General features: G+C 37.3%; 2 protein-coding genes and 1 pseudogene across 8 annotated transcripts in view; 2 read left to right on the forward strand and 1 right to left on the reverse strand.

Annotated features, from left to right (window-relative positions):
* ART3 (ADP-ribosyltransferase 3 (inactive)) overlaps positions 1–19,442 on the reverse strand; it is a 110,872-nt gene that overhangs the window by 76,965 nt on the left and 14,465 nt on the right. The gene's annotated exons all lie outside the window — the stretch shown is intronic.
* Positions 8,159–8,469, forward strand: LOC116466798 (large ribosomal subunit protein eL36-like; annotated as a pseudogene).
* Positions 9,151–11,532, forward strand: CXCL11 (C-X-C motif chemokine ligand 11). 2 transcript variants are annotated; one of them, XM_032149853.2, is made up of 4 exons: positions 9,151–9,297; positions 9,881–10,007; positions 10,104–10,176; positions 10,408–11,532. In XM_032149853.2, the coding sequence occupies exons 1-4, from the start codon at positions 9,237–9,239 to the stop codon at positions 10,429–10,431; spliced, it is 285 nt and encodes a 94-aa protein (XP_032005744.1). In that variant the 5' UTR covers positions 9,151–9,236; the 3' UTR covers positions 10,432–11,532. The 2 variants fall into 2 exon arrangements, with proteins under 2 accessions (XP_032005744.1, XP_032005735.1); XM_032149844.2 differs by having other exon boundaries at positions 10,412–11,532.

Genomic DNA, 19,442 nt, shown 5'->3' on the forward strand with positions numbered 1-19,442 from the left:
GAGACAGAGTCTCGCTCTGTCGCCCGGGCTGGAGTGCAGTGGCGCAATCTCGGCTCACTGCAAGCTCCGCCTCCCGGGTTCACGCCATTCTCCTGCCTCAGCCTCCGAGTAGCTGGGACTACAGGCGCCCGCCACCGCGCCCGGCTAATTTTTTGTATTTTTTTTAGTAGAGACGGGGTTTCACCATGGTCTCGATCTCCTGACCTCGTGATCCGCCCGCCTCGGCCTCCCAAAGTGCTGGGATTACAAGCGTGAGCCACCGCGCCCGGCCCGAAAGTAATTGGTTTTAAACCCATATTCTTTTTTTCTTCTGAATTACTGTAGAAATAAATCAAATAGCTTTTCTTTGACAACTGTTAATTATATCCTAATAAAATTAACTTGGCAGTAGACTTGGCAAAAAGTAATATTCCAAGGCAATTAAATTTGATTATAGATAAAACAAACAATATTTACATACTGTGCTTTGCCAGGTTGAAAAAAGAGACAAATAATAGCTGTTTTTTTTTAATAACTCTTCTACCAAAAAGGTAGAGAAACACTGTTTTCGTTTCAGAAGAGGAATGGTAGATCAAACTCTTAGTTAATTTATAAGAAAATGACGGAGCTGTAGTTAATAAATCAGGTATAGCTTAAATGTTTCAAGAAGACTCCTCCTGTGCAATAAATTTAATTAAGCCAATGAGAAACGATCCAATTCCAGTAATAAGATAGAGATAACCTGTATGTGATCAGCATGAACAGGCATAGTTAAAAAACAAAGTAAATTGAACTACCAGTAACTGTTTTTCAAATCCTTAATCACTGGAAACTAAAGCTTATTTCTTCTTTTTGTGCTCAAATTTCAGGGAACAAATAACTGCCTTTCCTTTAAAGTCAGAAATTTGGTACACACCAGCTGGGTGCAGGGGCTCATGCCTATAATCCCAGCATTTTGGGAGGCTGAGGCAGGTGGATGGCTTAAGACCAGGAGTTTGAGACCAGCCTTGCCAACATGGTGAAACCCCGTCTCTACTAAAAATACAAAAATTAGCCTGGTGCAGTGGCACAGGCCTGTAATCCTAGCAACTTGGGAGGCTGAGGCACGAGAATTGCTTGAATCTGGAAGGCAGGGGTTGCAGCAAGCCAAGATCGTGCCCCTGCACTCCAGCCTGGGTGACAGAGCAAGACTCTGTCTTAAAAAAAAAAAAAAAAAAAGAAAAGAAATTGGGTACACACATGTTCTCACTTATAAGTGGGAGCTAAATAATGTATACACATAGACATACAGTATGGAATGATAGACAGCAGAGACTTGGAAGGGTTGGGGGTGGTGGATGATGAGAAACTATTTAATGGGTACAATGTACATTATTCTGGTGATGGATACACTAAAAGCCCTAATTTCACCACTATGCAATATATCCATGTAATAAAATTATATTTGTATCCCCCAAATTTATACTGACAAGGAAAGGAAAGGTAGATGGCTACCAGTGGCTCTCTCAAGCATGAGAAGGTCCGTATGGTGATAGGGTAGTCACTGAAAACTGGCCCTTTTTTTGTGCATGCACTTGAGACTGCAATGTTTGGGGTAGCACATATCAAGGATGAAGCCGTCCTTATAAAATGTGAGCACTGGTATATCTCATTCTCAAATACCAGACTACATTAGCAGAATACAACCTTTGGAAATCTCTTCTTACGTCGAAGTCCCAGAAAGAGATAAAGCATATTGGCCAGGCAGGTCTCGAAATCCTGACTTCAGGTGATCTGCCCACCTCAGCCTCCCAAAGTGCTGGGATTACAGACGTGAGCATGACAAAACCCCGTCTCTAATAAAAATACAAAAAAAATTAGCTGGGCGTGGTGGCAGGTGCCCATAATCCCAGCTACTCGGCAGGCTGAGGCTGGAGAAAGGCTCGAACTCAGGAGGCGGAGGTTGCAGTGAGCTGAGATTGCGCCATTGCACTCCACTCTGGCCCAGACAGCAAGAGCGAAACTCTGTCTCAAAAAAAAAAAAAAAAAGAGAGAGAGAGAGAGAGAGATACAACATAAACTCAGAAACATCCTTATTTAAAATTCATTGTCAGCCAGGTACAGTGGCTTATGCCAGTAATCCCAGCACTTTGGGAGGCTGAGGTGGGAGGACCACTGGGGCCCAGGAATTCGAGACCAGCCTGGGCAACATGGCGAAACCCCATCTCTACCAAAAATACAAAAACATTAGCTGGCTGTGGATGTGTGTGCCCATAGTCCCAGCTACTCAGGAGGCTGAGGTGGGAAGATGGTTTGTGCCCGGGAGGCAGATGCTGCGGTCAGCCGAGATCGCGCCATTGCACTCCAGCCTGGGCGATAGAGCAGGTCTAAAACAAACAAACAAACAAAAAATTCATCGTCACTTTGGAACTCTTTTCAATGGCATTAAAACATGCACTATTCCTCAACGTCTTAATGACTTTAATGTTATTTATACAATTTACTCCAAGTTTTGAGGAAAAAAATTGAGCCTTACCCAGTGCCTAATGGCTACCTTGAATATAGCCTCTAGAATCTGTCTCATTTCTGGGACGGGTATTTTAAAAATATTATAAGAAACTCACAGTAGTATTCTATTAAGAGCTCTTAAAAAAAAAATCCACCGGCAGCTCCCTAAAGTCATTGGCATGCCTAAATCCCTGTATAAAAGAGCATCAGGTACTATACTACTGTACTTTTAAAGAGTTTAGGATTCTACATTAATCTGTTCAGTCTATCTATATTATTTCAGGTGTCTATTACATGCCTGGCAACCTCTTCCCTAGGAGTGAGTCATCTGCCTTCTAACACTCAAAACAGCATTCTTTTAAGTCATACTCATTTATAATAAATGGAAACATTAGTTTCCACTTCTAACCCACTTTTCACTAACTTAACTGAACAAAATATCCTTGATACTACCTTTTTTCTTTTGTCAGGCAATATATTAATCAGAGACCTGGTGAATGGTGAGTTGGAAATTATTTTTAAATAGCTTAAATTAATCTCTTCTAACTTGGAAACATTTTAAAATTCTACATTAATTGGCTAACTTAGCAGCATTAATAAAATTTCAGATGAATCACAGATTACAGATTTTTTAAGCTGAAAGGGTGATTACTTATGGAAACTAGATTCCATCATTTCCTGGGATGCTCCTATGTCTTTAAATTAAAAGCGAAACTTATTTAAGTGGGTGAATCTGGGAAAATAAAATAAAATCGTCCAATTCTAGAAACAACAAAAAAGGCCAACACTACTAAGAACACAGAGAATGTATCTGATCTTTTTTGCATTTAATCAAAGGAAAAGAGCAATGAGATATAATGACTTAGAGAAAGAAGAAAACAACTAGGGAAATTTACAGAAGTTTGACAGTTATCTCTCTGCCTCTCCAACCTCAGCTTTAGTTTAAAATAAGTATGGAGTCAGTATATGATACATGCCAAATGAATAACTAGACCTTCACTGTCCAATATGGTAGCCACTAAACACATGTTATTATCAAGCATTTGAAATGTAGCTAGTTCAATTTGAAGACTTAGTAATAAAAGGTAAAATATTTCATTTAATATTTTTAGATCCACATCAATTACACATTGAAATGGTAATATATTTTCATGCTTAATTAAAGAAAATATATTTAAATTAATTTCATCTGTTTCTTTTTACTTTCTAAATGTGGCTATTGGAATATTCAAAATCATACCCATGCCTTGCATTGTATTTCTACTGGATAACGTTGGAAAAGACAGTAAGTTCTACAAAGTATAAAGGACAAGAAGATACCACGATATAATGAAAAAGGCTTCATGAAGATATCAAGACTTAAAGGAAGGAAAGGATTCAAAAGAGGGGAGGAAAGTGCATTTTCATGCTAGAAAAACCATATTATACAAATATAAAAAATAGGGATCTCTCAGGCTCACCAGATGAGGGGATGCTGTGAAAGAAGGTAATCTTCCTCATGTGATGTCAGAGAGTATAGAGCCAGAACTACTCACAATGCTGAAGACACGTCTGATCCCACACATCTACAAAGCCAGCAGAAATCAGGCAGACTAACTTCTACAATAAGGCAGAAAGTTTGAAATTTGCAATACACGGAAAGGACTTGGTGAGTTTTGTTCACTGTTCTATCTCTAATACCCAAAAGAGTGCCAGACATGTGACAGACATCTAAAATAAACATTTGCTGAATGAATGAGTAAATGAATAAATGAACTACTATAGAAAAGGGTAGTGCTTTCCAGGACACTCTAAGGCAGGAACACTGGGAGGAAGAGCAGTAAAGAGGGAGAGAGTGTTATAGAAGGAGAGAGCATCCATATTAGCACCTGCTAAAGCCTAATTAGGCTTATTTTGTGGTTCAAGGAGATGCAGTGAAAAGGTTACAGCACAAAACCAATCCCACTCCTTACTCTGCATAATTTTGGATCTATCACCTGAAGAAGTGAAGAACTAAATAAACCTCCCTCAGTTTTCAAACTGTGATTTAGCTCTGAGAAAAAGCAGACAAAGATGTGTCTCTACATGGGCGAGGGATAGCCCCCTCCTCTAGGGTCATACACAAGCAGCAGCCTCCCTGAGGAAGATTATGCAGTAGTCTTCCTCACAGAGGAAAAGGAAGAATTTTTTTTTCTCCCTGTCTTCTCCTCTGTCTGCTTCTGCAGTATCTATATAGTCCCTGACACATGGCGGGGGTGGGGGGGAGAACCTGATATAGTCTGATATAGAACTTGTTAGGCGAAATGTGTGTGTGTGTGTGTGTGCGCACACGTGTGTGTGTGTGTGTATCCAGTGTATGTGCATATCCATCCAGAGGGAAGAAAACTAAAACAGTGATCATCTCTGGTGGTAAGGTTCTTCTTATTACATATTTTCTAATGTTTGGTTTTTTGTTTTTTTGAGACGGAGACTCGATGGGTCACCCAGGCTGGAGTGCAGTGACGCGATCTTGGCTCGCTGCAACTTCCACCTCCTGGGTTCAAGCAATTCTCCTGCCTCAACCTTGCAAGCAGCTGGAATTACAGGCATGCGCCACCACACCCGGCTAATTTTTGTATTTTTAGTAGAGACACGGTTTCACCATGTTGGCCAGGCTGGTCTCGAACTCCTCACCTCAAGTGATCTGCCTGTCTCGGTCTCCCAAACCGCTGGGATTACAGGCATGAGCCACCATGCCCAGCTCTAATTTTTTTTTAAATATCAGACATTACCTTTGCAGTAAGGAAGAAAATAAAACAATAGAAAATAAAATACAGTAGTCCCCTTGTTATCCTTGGGGGATACATTCCAAGACTCCCAGCAGAGTACTGAAGGAGAAAATTGTGATCCACAGTTTTTCTACACAGCTAAGTAGTAATTCACACATGAAGGCAAAAGGAAGAGTTTAGTCTTGTTTTATGTAAATTTGAATTATGTCTATTTTCTATTTAAAAAAGTATAAAGTAAAAATATGTTTAATAATATCAATTTCCAGGGTCTTTTTAAAAAAATTAATTAAGAATCCCTATTTAAGAAATTGTCTTACACCAAAGCTATATGACAACACTTTAGCTAGTAAGCAGAAATATTCACTATTGTTTGTATATATTATTTGAACTATGCTATTGCATTCATGCACTTTCTGTAAGTGATTTTTATGATTAGTGTGCTATTTTTATATTCATGGTTATTATAATTTAAAATATTTTTATATGCTATAACAATGTCAACTAATCTTTTATTAAGTGCTTGTGTTTGTGTTAATGCTGAAAAACAGCTGAAAACAAGCTAGATGTGGTATGCCAATTCAGGAAAGGACACTGATAATAATAACATCAGTTAATACATTTTGAGTGCCACATATTTTTCTAAATGATTAATATCATTACCTCTTTTAATACCTAGTTTATAACAGCCCTATGAAAAAGGGGTTTGAGACCAGCTTGGCCAACATGGTGAAACCCCATCTCTACTAAAAATACAAAAATTGGCCAGGTGTGGTAACACATGCCTGTAATCCCAGCTACTTGGGAGGCTGAGGCAAGAGAATCGCTTGAACCCAGAGGCGAAGGTTGCAGTAAGCTGAGATCACGCCACTGCACTCCAGCCTGGGTGACACCGAGAGACTCCATCTCAAAAAAAAAAAAAAGTACTATTATTATCCCCAGTCTATAGATGAGAAAATAGCCTCAAAAAGTTGAGGTAACTTGTTCATAAATAACTGAATGTGGGCTGGGCACAGTGGCTCACGCCTGTAATCCCAGCACTTTGGGAGGCCAAGGTGGCAGAATCACCTGAGGTTAGGAGTTCAAGACCAGCCTGGCCAACAAGGCTAAACACCGTCTCTACTAAAACTATAAAAATCAGCCAGGCATGGAGGCGCGCACCTGTAATCCCAGCTACTTGGGAGGCTGAGGCAGGAGAATCACTTGAATCCACGAGGCAGAGGCTGTGGTGAGCCGAGATCACACCACTGCACTCCAGCCTGTGCTACAGAGCAAGAATCCATCTCAAAGATAAATAAATAAATAAATAAATAAATAATCAAGTGTGGATTTGAACACAGGCTGACTCTAGAGCCTTCCCTATTAACAACTATGCTCTACTGTTTCTAATGCTGAGAAAATGAAAAGCAACATTAAAAAATAATAACGGATAAGGATTTATGAGCTCCAAGAACGCATTCCTTTTACTTTACCCATATTCCTGAGGGAAAATTAGTCTTTCTTTACATATGTTAAATGAATTAATGGAAAAGAGGGAAAGAATATTCCAGCTACTTGGAAATTAATTAAAATACAGTAGCCCCCTCACCTTATCCTTGGGGGATATGTTCCAAGAGCCCCAATGAATGCCTGAAACTGCAGATTGTACTGAGCCCTGTATATATTGTATTTTTTCCTATACATATATACCTATAAAAAAGTTTGATTTATAAATTAGCCACAGTAAGAGCATCAACAGTAATATACAGAACAGTTACAACAATATTCTGTAATAAAAGTTAAGAGACTGTATAGTCTCTCTCTCTTCAAATATCTTATTGTACTATACTCACTCTTCTAGTGATGCTGTGAGATGATAAAATGTCTATGTGATGGGATGAAGTGATGGAGCAAGATGATGTGAGATTTCATCATGCTACTCAGAAAAGTGCACAATTTAAAACTTATGAATTATTTCTAGAATTTCTCATTTAATGGGGAACTACTGTAAAGACTTTCAAAGGTTTTAAAGACTAGCCATGGTTGTTAAAGAATTTAAATGCAGGATTATATCTAAACAAATATATAATTTCAAGATAAAATGCAAATGGTAATTCCCAAAAAAAGAAGTTGAATAAGATAAAATAATAATCTAAAAGTAATAAACCAGCTATAAATTCCCCGATTATACCAACTTTTATTGGTAAAACTAGGAAATAGGAGAAAATTCTTGAAAGAAAGTTACAGTGATTTTCTCATGTTACAAAGACAGGAGCTAAAAAAATATTATTGATGGTTGATGTAAATAATTAGAAAAATTCAAGTAAAAATCTTTTTAAAGAATTTTAAGAATTAATATCAAAATGTAAAACAATGTATTCCTTTCAAATTACTTAAGGGAGGCCAAGCACCGTGGCTCATCCCAGTAATCCTGGCACTTTGGGAGACCAAGGCAGGAGGATTGCTTGCAGCCAGGAGTTCAGGGCTGCAGTGAGCTATGATTGTGCCAGTTGACTCCAGAATGGTGACAGAGTGAGACCCAGCTCATTAAAAAAAACGAAAATTGCTTCAAAAAGTTAAATAAAATCTATTTAAAGTTAGAAAGAAATCAAAGAAAATGTAAAGAATCAGCAAGGAAGCATTTTAAAAATTACAGATTACCAGTTATACAGTAAATATATTTTATTAAGCTTACCCATTAGAAAGCTCCTTTGATATGATTTTCTTAAATGTCTACAAGTGACACACTTAAAACAAAGATTTAGGAAGCTTAAGAGGAAAAGATAAAGACAAAAAAATAGGAATTACATCAAAGTAGAATCTCAGAGGTAAAACTATCACATGAGGAAAGAGGATCACTTTTTTTTATGATCCCTAACACAACTCATACAACTTCATGTACTAAGTAACAGTGCTAAAATATATATAAAGTAGCTTTCCACCATGGCCACCATTGGAGGGCAGCAGCCATGACTCTGCACTACCCTATAGCTGTGGGCCTCAACAAGGGCCACAGGTGACCAAGAATGTGAGCAAGCCCAGGCACAGCCACCGTGGGCGCCTGACCAAACTCACTAAATTTGTGTGGGACATGATCCCAGAGGTGTGTGGCTTCACCCCTAACGAGTGGCGTGGCATGGAGTTACTGAAGGTCTCCAAGGTCAAACGGGCCCTCAAATTCATCAAGAAAAGGGTAGGGACAAACATCTGTAAGAGAAGGCAGGAGGAGCTGAGCAACGTCCTGGCTGCCATGAGGAAAGCAGCTGCCAAGAAGGACTGAGCCCCCTGCCATCTGCCTATAATCAAAGCTTCACAGAATAAAATAAATATAAAATAAAATAATAAAATTTAATTTAATTTAAAAATAAAATAAAGCAAAACAAAATAAATAAAATGTACAAAGTAAAAATTGTTGAAAATGCAAAACAATATGGACATAAATACAGAAATACAGGGAAACTTCTTTAGGCACTCATTTACAGGTAAAAAAATGAAATTAAATAAAGGTCATCTGGTGTCAAATAATATAGGCCTTATCTATTATAAGAGTTTGGACTGAAAAGCAAAAGTGAGATAATAAAAAAAAGCTTTTCAGAATATTCTTTTGTATAGTTATGTGAAGGATGAAGGGTGGGTGAAAGGACCAAAAACAGAAACACAGTCTTCCTGAATGAATGACAATCAGAATTCCACTGCCCAAAGTAGTCCAACAATTAAATGGATTTCTAGGAAAAGCTGCCTTAAGAAGGCTGGTTACCATATGGGTTTTCACAGTGCTTTCACATTCTTATCACTTTCAAGACTACTACAAATAGGAAGGGACAGTAGCATTTAGAAGAGAACAAAACAGACTCTTGGAAGCAAGAAAGGTGCATGACTCAAAGAGGGAAATTCCTGTGCCATAAAAGGATTGCTGGTGTATAAAACGCTCTATATATGCCAATTATCAATTTCCTTTCATGTTCAGCATTTCTACTCCTTCCAAGAAGAGCGGCAAAGCTGAAGTAGCAGCAGCAGCAGCAGCAGCAGCAGCAGCAAAAAACAAACATGAGTGTGAAGGGCATGGCTATAGCCTTGGCTATGATATTGTGTGCTACAATTGTTCAAGGTATGCAGTACTTTTATTTCTCAACCTATAAGTTCCTTTTCTAATGTTTCAAATGTCTTTTCTTCCACTTTTATCCTAAAAGACATGATAAAGTTTTATTTAATCTCACAGATTAGAAGTTACTACAGCTTTAGCCCAGAAATGGTGGACATGTTTAAGATACTAGAGATGATTATTGAAACTAGAAATTATGAACTTCATGGAATTTTTGATTTGACTAGAATATCTGGCAAAAGCCTTTAGCAACAGTTTTAAATGTCTGTTAAGAAGATTTTATATAGCGATCATGTTAACAAGCTGCCTGGGAAAATATTTGAGTATAAAATCAAGGGGGCAAAACAAGCTTCACCTCCAATAAACTTCCTTCATGCTTCCCATTTGTTAGCGATTTGCTTACTAATTTAAAGAGAAAATAATCAACATCTTACTTAACTCTTCCCAGTAACAGTTGTGTTAAGTGCTATTTGACAAATTACTATCTTTACCCTTAATGAAAATTCTGCTCACGTTCACCACCAGTTATAAACCACAGCCATCTGTTGCAATCAGATGCATTACTAACTAATGCTATGATCTATTCTAGGCTTCCCCATGTTCAAAAGAGGACGCTGTCTTTGCATAGGCCCTGGAGTAAAAGCAGTGAAAGTGGCAGATATTGAGAAAGCCTCCATAATTTACCCAAGTAACAACTGTGACAAAATAGAAGTGATGTAAGTAATGAACTTGCTGAAGATGACAATGGTGCAGGCTTTTTTGTTTATGTATTTGCATCTAAACTTTAAGACTCTTGTATGTTCTTTTAACAGTATTACCCTGAAAGAAAATAAAGGACAACGATGCCTAAATCCCAAATCGAAGCAAGCAAGGCTTATAATCAAAGTAAGTTACCAGATTACTCCCATGTTATAATCTGTTTTATCCAAGACAGATCTTTTGAAAAGGAAAATAATGTGGACAACTACAGAAAGATTCTGCTATGATCCTGTGTGAAATATTCCGTTAAGGGGTCCTTGGTTGTTAACAGCTTCCCTTTCTTACTACATGTTTTTAGATGTCCTGGGGGAAACAAGAATAGCCCAAGTAAATAAAACTCTTGTTTTCTTATTCCAGAAAGTTGAAAGAAAGAATTTTTAAAAATATCAAAACATATGAAGTCCTGGAAAAGAGGATTTGAAACAAGTTTAACTGTGACTACTGAAATGACAACAATTCTACAGTAGGAAACTGAGACTTTTCTATAGTTTTGTGACTTTCAACTTTTGTACAGTTATGTGAAGGATGAAAAGTGGGTGAAAGGACCAAAAACAGAAACACAGTCTTCCTGAATGAATGACAATCAGAATTCCACTGCCCAAAGCAGTCCAACAATTAAATGGATTTCTAGGAAAAGCTACCTTAAGAAAGGCTGGTTACCACTGGAGTTTACAAAGTGCTTTCACATTCTTACTTGTTGTATTATACATTCATGCATTTCTAGGCTAGAGAACCTTCTAGATTTGATGCTTATAACTATTCTGTTGTGACTATGAGAACATTTCTGTCTCTAGAAGTCATCTGTCTGTATTGATCTTTATGCTATATTACTATCTGTGGTTACGATGGAGACATTGACATTATTACTGGAGTCAAGCCCTTACGAGTCAAAAGCATCTATGTGTAGTAAAACATTCCTCAAATATTTTTTCATGCAAATACACATTTCTTTCCCCAAATATCATGTAGCACATCAATATGTAGGGAAACATTTTTATGCATCATTTGGTTTGTTTTATAACCAATTCATGAAATGTAATTCATAAAATGTACTATGAAAAAAATTATACGCTATGGGATACTGGCAAAAGTGCACAATATTTCATAACCAAATTAGTAGCACTGGTCTTAATTTGATGTTTTTCAACTTTTTTTCATTGAGATGTTTTGAAGCAATTAGGATATGTGTGTTTACTGTACTTTTTGTTTTCATCCATTTGTATAAATGATAGCAATATCTTGGACACATTTGAAATATAAAATGTTTTTGTCTACCAAAGAAAAATGTTGAAAAATAAGCAAATGTATACCTAGCAATCACCTTTACTTTTTGTAATTCTGTCTCTTAGAAAAATACATAATCTAATAAATGTCTTTGTTCATGCCTATATACTATGAAATTTAGGTATACTCGACTAGTTTAAAGAATCAAAGTCATTTTTTTCTCTAATAAACTACCACAACCTTTCTTTTTTAAAAAAAAGATCTATATACTTCCCAGGACATTTGAGATGCCTTTAACAATTTGCCTTGTATTTCAGAAACATACACCTATCCGTCATCATGAAAAACTGTTTACAAATGTATTTTAATGGGTAGGTGGGAAAGACAGTTGTTTGTTTTGTCGGCGGTGGGGGGTCTTGATAGTCCAAACCCCCTTCTTGGAGAAAATCCCTTATGTGAGTGTTGGTGGGAGGCCAAAAGAGAGAAGCCAAAGGCAGGAGATCCTCTCCTGTAGCCACAACAAAGACTCAGCCATGCTGTTTTCTACCCTAGACTTTGAACTCCAGCTGGCATCACAAAGATACTATTAGTAAGAAAATTATTTCAAGCCTGGCAGCAGCAGCAGCAACAATGAAAGTCTTACAGTAGTGTCTTCCCAATGTGTGTTCCTGTAGCATGACTCCGGCTAGTCCTTCCTATCACCTAGTTCCCTTAGGTCTTGGTCCATTTTCCAAGACTTATTCTCCATTGTCCTGTGGATTCTTCAACCTCCAACTAAATTCTTTTTCTCCTTAAGATAGCCAGAGTTGGTTTCTCTTCATGTAACCAAAAGCCTTGACTGATAGCAGTACTCTCTATATAGGCACCTATACATTTGAAAAATAAAAATATTTATTATAGGATTATAATCAGGTATATCTATATTGTATTATTATATAGGTTATAGATACAATATAGATTTATAATAAATTGTTATATAAATCTATATAAATATCTATATAGAGATGGGACTTCCATATAAATTCCCTGGATAGTTTTAAGACCTGAATCTGGCCGGGTGCGATGGCTCACATCTGTAATCCCAGCACTTTGGGAGGCCAAGGCGGGCAGATCACCTGAGGTCAGGAGTTCAAGACCAGCCTGGCTAACATGGTGAAACTCCGTTTCTACTTAAAATGCAAAAAATTAGCCAAGTGTGCTGGCACGTGCCTGTAATCCCAGCTACTCAGGAGGCTGAGGCAGGAGAATCGCTTGAACCCGGGAGGCAGAGGTTGCAGTGAGCTGAGATCATGCCATTGCACTCCAGCTTGGGCAACAAGAGTGAAACTCCACCTCAAAAAAAAAAGACTTGAATCTAATCTTTGACTACTTACAGTGATTTTTTTTTTGAGTCTCTTTAAAAATAAAAATTCACATAGTCGGCTGGGCATGGTGGCTCACACCTATAATCTGAGCACTTTGGGAGACCAACATAGGTGAATGGCTTAAGCCCAGGAGTTCAAGACCAGCTTGGGCAACATGGCAAAAATTCATCTCTATAAAAAATATGAAAATTAGCTGGGTATGGTGGCACATGCTTGTAGCCTCAGCTACTTGGGAAGCTGAGGTGGACGATCACTTGAGTCTGGGAGGTTGAGGCTGCAGTCAGCTGTGATCACACCACTGCACTCCAGCCTGGGCAAAAGCCTGCCTCAAAAAAAAAAAAAAATTCACAGAGTTAAGGCTGCATGATAAATTGGTATTTATAAGAACTATATTAAATATTATAGGCCACTACATTATTATTGAGAAGAAAACATATACCTAAAGTTCTTCATAGCAAAATAAATATGTGAAATATTAATAATTAACATATTTGAGCCAAGATCCTCCCCACCTTGGTACCTTTGCACATACTATTCTCTCTGCCCATTTCTTCACTAAGCTAATGCCTACTAATTGCTTAGGTCTCAGCTTAAATGACTTTTTCTCCAAGAAGCCTTTGAAACCACCACTTCAGCTTCAACTAGATTAGGTGTCCTATTTATTTATTTCCATAACACTCTCTACTTTTCCATCATACTACTTACTGCAATTGTAATTAAGGAATTATTCCTGTGCCTAATATCTGCTCTCTCATAAGTGTAAAAGAAAGCCATTGTAGTCCAGGCCAACAGTACAGTTTCTGGTGCATATCAGACCCTATTGAATGGCAATATAAACTAAGAGAAAAGGAATTTACAGCAGAGGAATGACACAAGGGAATGTACAGTAGTAGAAAGTATAAAGTGATTTTTAGGAATCATAATTAGATTCATTTGGTTGGAAGGATGAAGGACATGAAACTGTAGATAAACAACCTTGAATTTTACTCTATACAAAATGGGGATTCAATGAATGTTTGTGAAGAAGAGAGTGACCCTATCAAAGTCATTGGAAAATATTCTGGGAATTGCATGAATGGTTGATTGAAGTGGGAAAGAGTAGAGGAAGAAAATCAGTTGGAATTTGCTGCAATAGCTGCAATAGCTCAGGTCTGTATTTCCAAAACTTCAAGGCATTCTCATATCATCTTTACAATTTTTTTAACATTTCTCTGTTTGATCTTCATTATATTTTTAGAAACTCTGTATACCACTTTATTTTACATACATTTACATGAAAAGTAAACTTTCACTACTGTACATGTGATATCGGTAATACATGCCATGGAAATAAAATGTAATGATAAAACAAAATACAATGAAAAAATACTAATATTCCCCCTGATTTAATTAATCAGAAGGATTGAAGTTAAGAAGAGAATAATTCACTGATACTAAATGTTATTATCAACGTACATGGTAGTGTCCCACATTTTGGGAAATACTGATATGAAAAGTAATGGGGCTGGCTCTGCAATAAGTTAAACAGAATTATAGTAATTATATATTACTATATAATCCAGCAATTCCACTCCTAGGTATACACCCAAAAGAACTGAAACAGCTCTTTAAACAAAAACTGGTACACAAATGTTCATAGCAGCATTATTCACAACAGCCAGAAAGCAGAAACAACCCAAATATCCATCAACAAGTGAATGGATAAAATGTGGTATACACACACAATAGATTATTCGGCCATAAAAAGGAATGAAGTACTGATACATGCTACAACATGGATGAACCTTGAAAATATGCTAAGTAAAAAAAGCCAGACACAAGGGACCACATATTGTATGATTCCATTTTATAGGAAATATCTAGAGTAGGCAAAACCATAAAAACAAAAAGCAAATTAGTTGACTGGGGCTTGGGGGAGGTGTTAATGAGGAGTAACTACTTAATGAGTATGGGGTTTCTGGGTGATGAAAATGTTCTGGAACTAAATTATGGTGATGGCTTCACAGCACTGTGAAAGTACTTAACTCCACTGAATTGTACTCTTTTAAATGGTTAAAATGGTAAATTTTATGTTATTTGTATTTTACTATCATAAAAAGAAGAAGGGCTACACTAAGGTGGTATTGGTAAGAGTAGAAATATAATGACAAGTACACTGTACAAAAAGAATCAAGACAGTGATAGATTGGATGTGAAAGTTTAAGCTCAGGCCAGACATGGTGGCTCACGCCTGTAATCCCAGCACTTTGGGAGGCCGAGGCGAGTGGATCACGAGGTCAGGAGTTCGAGACCAGCCTGGCCAACATGGTGAAACCCCGTCTCTACTAAAGATACAAAAAATTAGCTGGGCATGGTGGTGCATGCTTGTAATCCCAGCTACCCGGGAGGCTGAGGCAGGAGAATCGCTTGAACCCCGGGAGGTGGAGTTTGCAGTGAGCCAAGATCGCGTCATTGCACTCCAGCCTGGGCTAAATAGAGCGAGACTCCATCTCAGAAAAAGAAAGTTGAAGCTGCAAAAAAGAAGCAAAGAACATATTAAGGATTTGAATCTAAATTTAAAGCAGAGAAGAGACAAGGAAGAAAGGCTGAACTTCTGAGGTCTGAAAGAACAGTTCTGCCACTAAGAGAAATAGGGATATGAGGGGGAAGATGTAGTTTAGCAGAAAAAACTGCAGATTCGATTTTAAATACATGGAACTTAAGATACCAGACACTCACAGTGACTTAAAATTTCAGGACTGTTTCCTCTAATTAGCCAAGAAGAGCTTTCAAACAAATGGAGTAGTTTTGGATAATACTATTAGAAAAGGAAAGATTATACTTAATTATTTTTGGCTACTGAGTACAGGACCTAATATGCCCACATGGAATTAATATACCTCTTTGTATCTGTTTTTGAAAAGATTTTCATAGCCAACAATTATAAATCTTTATGATATGGTCAGCACATTCTGTGGATTATAAGTAGTACACACACAAAAAAAACTATTTGGGTTTTTTTTGGAGAAGGGGTGAATGAGGCAATTTTAGTTGCTTCTTCTTGCCTCGTCTGCAAATTTTAGTAACCAGACACTGGTAATGAAATTGAGCAAGTCTGAGATTATCACATAACACGGAAACCATAGTTTCACTTAAGTACCTAAGAAGAATACGTCCTAAAAATCCTGGCACCATAAGTACATATGTATTCATAGTTCCTTAGTGCAGCTCAATAAACTGCTAGTAAATTGGAAATGCCCTAACGTGAATTATAGACTCTACATAATAAATCCTGACTTAGCATTCTTCTTCAAATTGTTCACAAAGACAAACTGTCAATAAGAAGTTGAAGAAAACAGAATGATAATCTAAAATATGGAATAACATGCACTACTGAACTATATCATATCTCAAGATTCCTCTTCTCAAAAAAAAGACAATGATGAATCAATTAAAATTAAAACTAGACATTTTCTAAAGATTTTGATTAAAAATGGAACAAAGTATCACAAAATTCTAATTTATTTTGTTGAAATATCTTATTTACAGGAAGGAGAAAGAAATGCACCATACTTCCCCCAAACACATTTACTTTATTATAATGTCTTTCAATGTTATCTCTTCCTCCAAATGATGAAATCTGCCATATTTGTAAAAGTCCTCTCAAGTGCACGAGTTCAGAAACACTACATAGCCTAAAATGTATCCAAACAGAAGCTATTCTGAACCTCTGCCTCCTCCAATGCCATGATGATTGTTAGGGTCTACCACCCACTTTGCCAGCACTCGGTTTGCCCTCTGCTCAGGCTGGCTATGAAGGATGAGGCACATGGGTTATTGAAAAGTATGTAACCAGTATTACCAAACACTGTGAGCTCGGGGAATCTTTTGAGAGCTCAGAGTGAAAACTGTGAAGGGGAAGCTTTGCCCTCCTCTCCCATACTTTCCAAGGCATATTCTGCACCAGCTGAGGGGATTGCCAGCCCACAGAAGTCACTGATGTCCTCCTGCTCACTTTTTGGAAAATTTCTTCTAAGCACAACAGTTTCCGGGAAAGCATTTTTTCCTTTGTCTGTGCTCATTAGTCCATCAGGGCAGACTGTTCCTTTTTTTATTGTTGTCTTTTTTGGCCCGATGCCATAATCACAGGCTTAAAGATAAATCAATAGCAACTGAAACGGAAACTAAAGCGGGATACTTCCTTAACTTTCATTTTCTTTCAAAATTATACTCAGATCAGTGAATTCTAGGAAAGTGATTATACCATAAACCTTGCAAAAATTGAGAGAAATATATAAATAGAGTTATCATTTAGATTCTTATTCAAATGACACATGCAGTCTTAGCTTTGGGTGAAATAAGTAATAGTGGGCTTGCTACTGTCTCTAAAAGTTTGATTTTTTTTTTTCTAAATGATTTTCCATGTTGATCACATTTGTCAGGTTTCTACCCTGAGCAGATCCCTCATTTAAAACAAGAAGAGAGCGTCCTTCGTTTGACTCTGCTCACCAGGTACTGTTCTGATACTAATTCAATTTCCTAGGTAATCTGATCCTGGGAAAGCGGTGACTTGGATACCAAAACCAATCATCCTAGTCACTGAAAAGGTTCTCGTTGTAAATGGATACACTGTCTTTTAATTTTCATCTTAGTCTCTTTTAGATTTGGTCAGCAGACATAACTCTCTGAGAATATGCTTACCCTGGATGATTAGGAAAAATGAGAATTTCTGGACTGGAAAAACTGAGGACCAGATTTTACAGAATCCTAACATGGCATTATCACCCCTATGAGACTACCAATCTTCCTGACTGGTTGGTTGGCTTCCCCCTTTACCATTTTTTGATGACATTTATCTGTAATTGCACAAGCTTTCCTCTCCTGGCCACTTATTTAAGTAAAATTCACACTTTATGGATCATCTGAGGTCTTTTTTTCTGAAGGATCTTCTGAAAACTTCTGACATTAATGAGTACAATCTCCTATGAACCACCACATTATTTATTTTCTATACCACTCATTTAGTACTTATCATAAAGTTTCTTTTTTCTTTTCTTTTTTTTGAAACGGAGTTTCACTCTTGTTGCCCAGGCTAGAGTGCAATGGCGTGATCTCGGCTCACCAACCTCCGTCTCCAGGGTTCAAGCAATTCTCCTGCCTCAGCCTCCCGTGTAGCTGGGATTACAGTCGCCCACCACCACGCCCAGCTAATTTTTTGTATTTTTAGTAGAGACAGAGTTTCACGATGTTGGTCAGGCTGTTCTAGAACTCCTGACCTCAGGTGATCCACCCACCTCGGCCTCCCAAAGTGCTGGGATTACAGGCATGAGCCACCTTGCCTGGCCCATAAAGTTTCTCTTATTGATATGTATTGTTTCATAGTTTCTGGTCTTCCCAGTTAGAATGTAAACCCATCAAGGATAAATATTGGATCTTATCCCTTCTAGTATTCCCTGAGATTAGCTTAGTTCCCTACACAAAGTGCACAGAAAATAATGAGAACAAGCCTACTTCTCCTCCTTCTCCTAACACCATCCATGGCCATATACATGATATGCACTGAGGATATTTGCATTCCTGCATTCATTCATTCAATGCTTAATTACAGATAAAAAACAGTGAATAATTAGGAAGCTTTTAGGGGTACTACTCTATATTTACCAGAGTTCCGGAATGAAGAGTCTGTCCTATAGCTAGCTGAGAATATCTGTATTGATTTAACCTACCTAAGTCTAAACTGACTTCTGGGGAAATTATAGTCTTCTTAAATTAAACTTGGTTCTTAAAGCTAAGGAAAACAATAATACTCATGTCCAAATTCAGAAATCTGATGAACAAATGGAAATACTTCTTGAAATACAATCCTCGTATGCTGTTACTTAAAGTCTATAAAGATTCATTCAACCATCTTTCTATCCAATATTTACCAAATGCCTCTCATATGCATTTTAGTTCCCTGTTCTCCTGGGGCATACATTTTAGCGTGGAGAAACAGACATTACACTAATTTAAAAAAAATGAATGAACTGAATATCAGTATGAAATGCCATGTAGAGAATTAAAGTCATGTCTGCTTCAGATTGTGTGACAAGAGAAGGTACAAGCCAGCTAAAATTTAAATGTCCAGAAGGAACTCTCTATGTGACGAACAGGAGGAAAAGCATACCAGGTGGAGAAAACTGCCAGTGTATGGGCCACTGACCTGATTGTACTGGTTGAGAAGGAATGATATGAGGTTGGACAAATAGGTAGCAGCCAGATCACAGAGGACTTAGTAAAGCAGCTTAATTAGAAATTTGGATTTTATTCTAACTGGAAGTTGTTTGAGGTCTTAAGCAGAAGAGTGACATGATCACTTACATTTTTAAAATAAAAAAAGTAAGCGATCATGTTCCACTGCTACATATGTACCCCACAAAATAAAAGCATATGCCCAGAAAAAAAATTACAAGAAAATCTTCGTAGCAGCTTTATATATAATAACTAAAATCTGAACACAGTCAAGGTGCCCATCAACAAGAAACAAACTGATATGTTTGTGCAATGCATTACTACCCATCAATAAAGAGAAGCAAATTACTAATTTATGCAACTACATCGATGAATCTAAGAAACATTATACTGAGCAAAAGATGTCTTGCACAAAAGAGTATATACTCAAGTGGTTCCATTTATATGAAGTTCTAGAACAGACAAAAATAATCTATGGTGAAAAAAATAGAAGAGTGGCTGGGTCAAGGGGTAGAAGTTATTATAAGGATAAAATGAGTCAATATGGTCAATATTCACAAAACAGTTCAAACAATGCCTGGCACACAGTTAATG

Source organism: Hylobates moloch, unplaced genomic scaffold, assembly GCF_009828535.3.
Source record: "Hylobates moloch isolate HMO894 unplaced genomic scaffold, HMol_V3 SCAFFOLD_2, whole genome shotgun sequence".
Lineage (NCBI taxonomy): Eukaryota > Metazoa > Chordata > Mammalia > Primates > Hylobatidae > Hylobates > Hylobates moloch.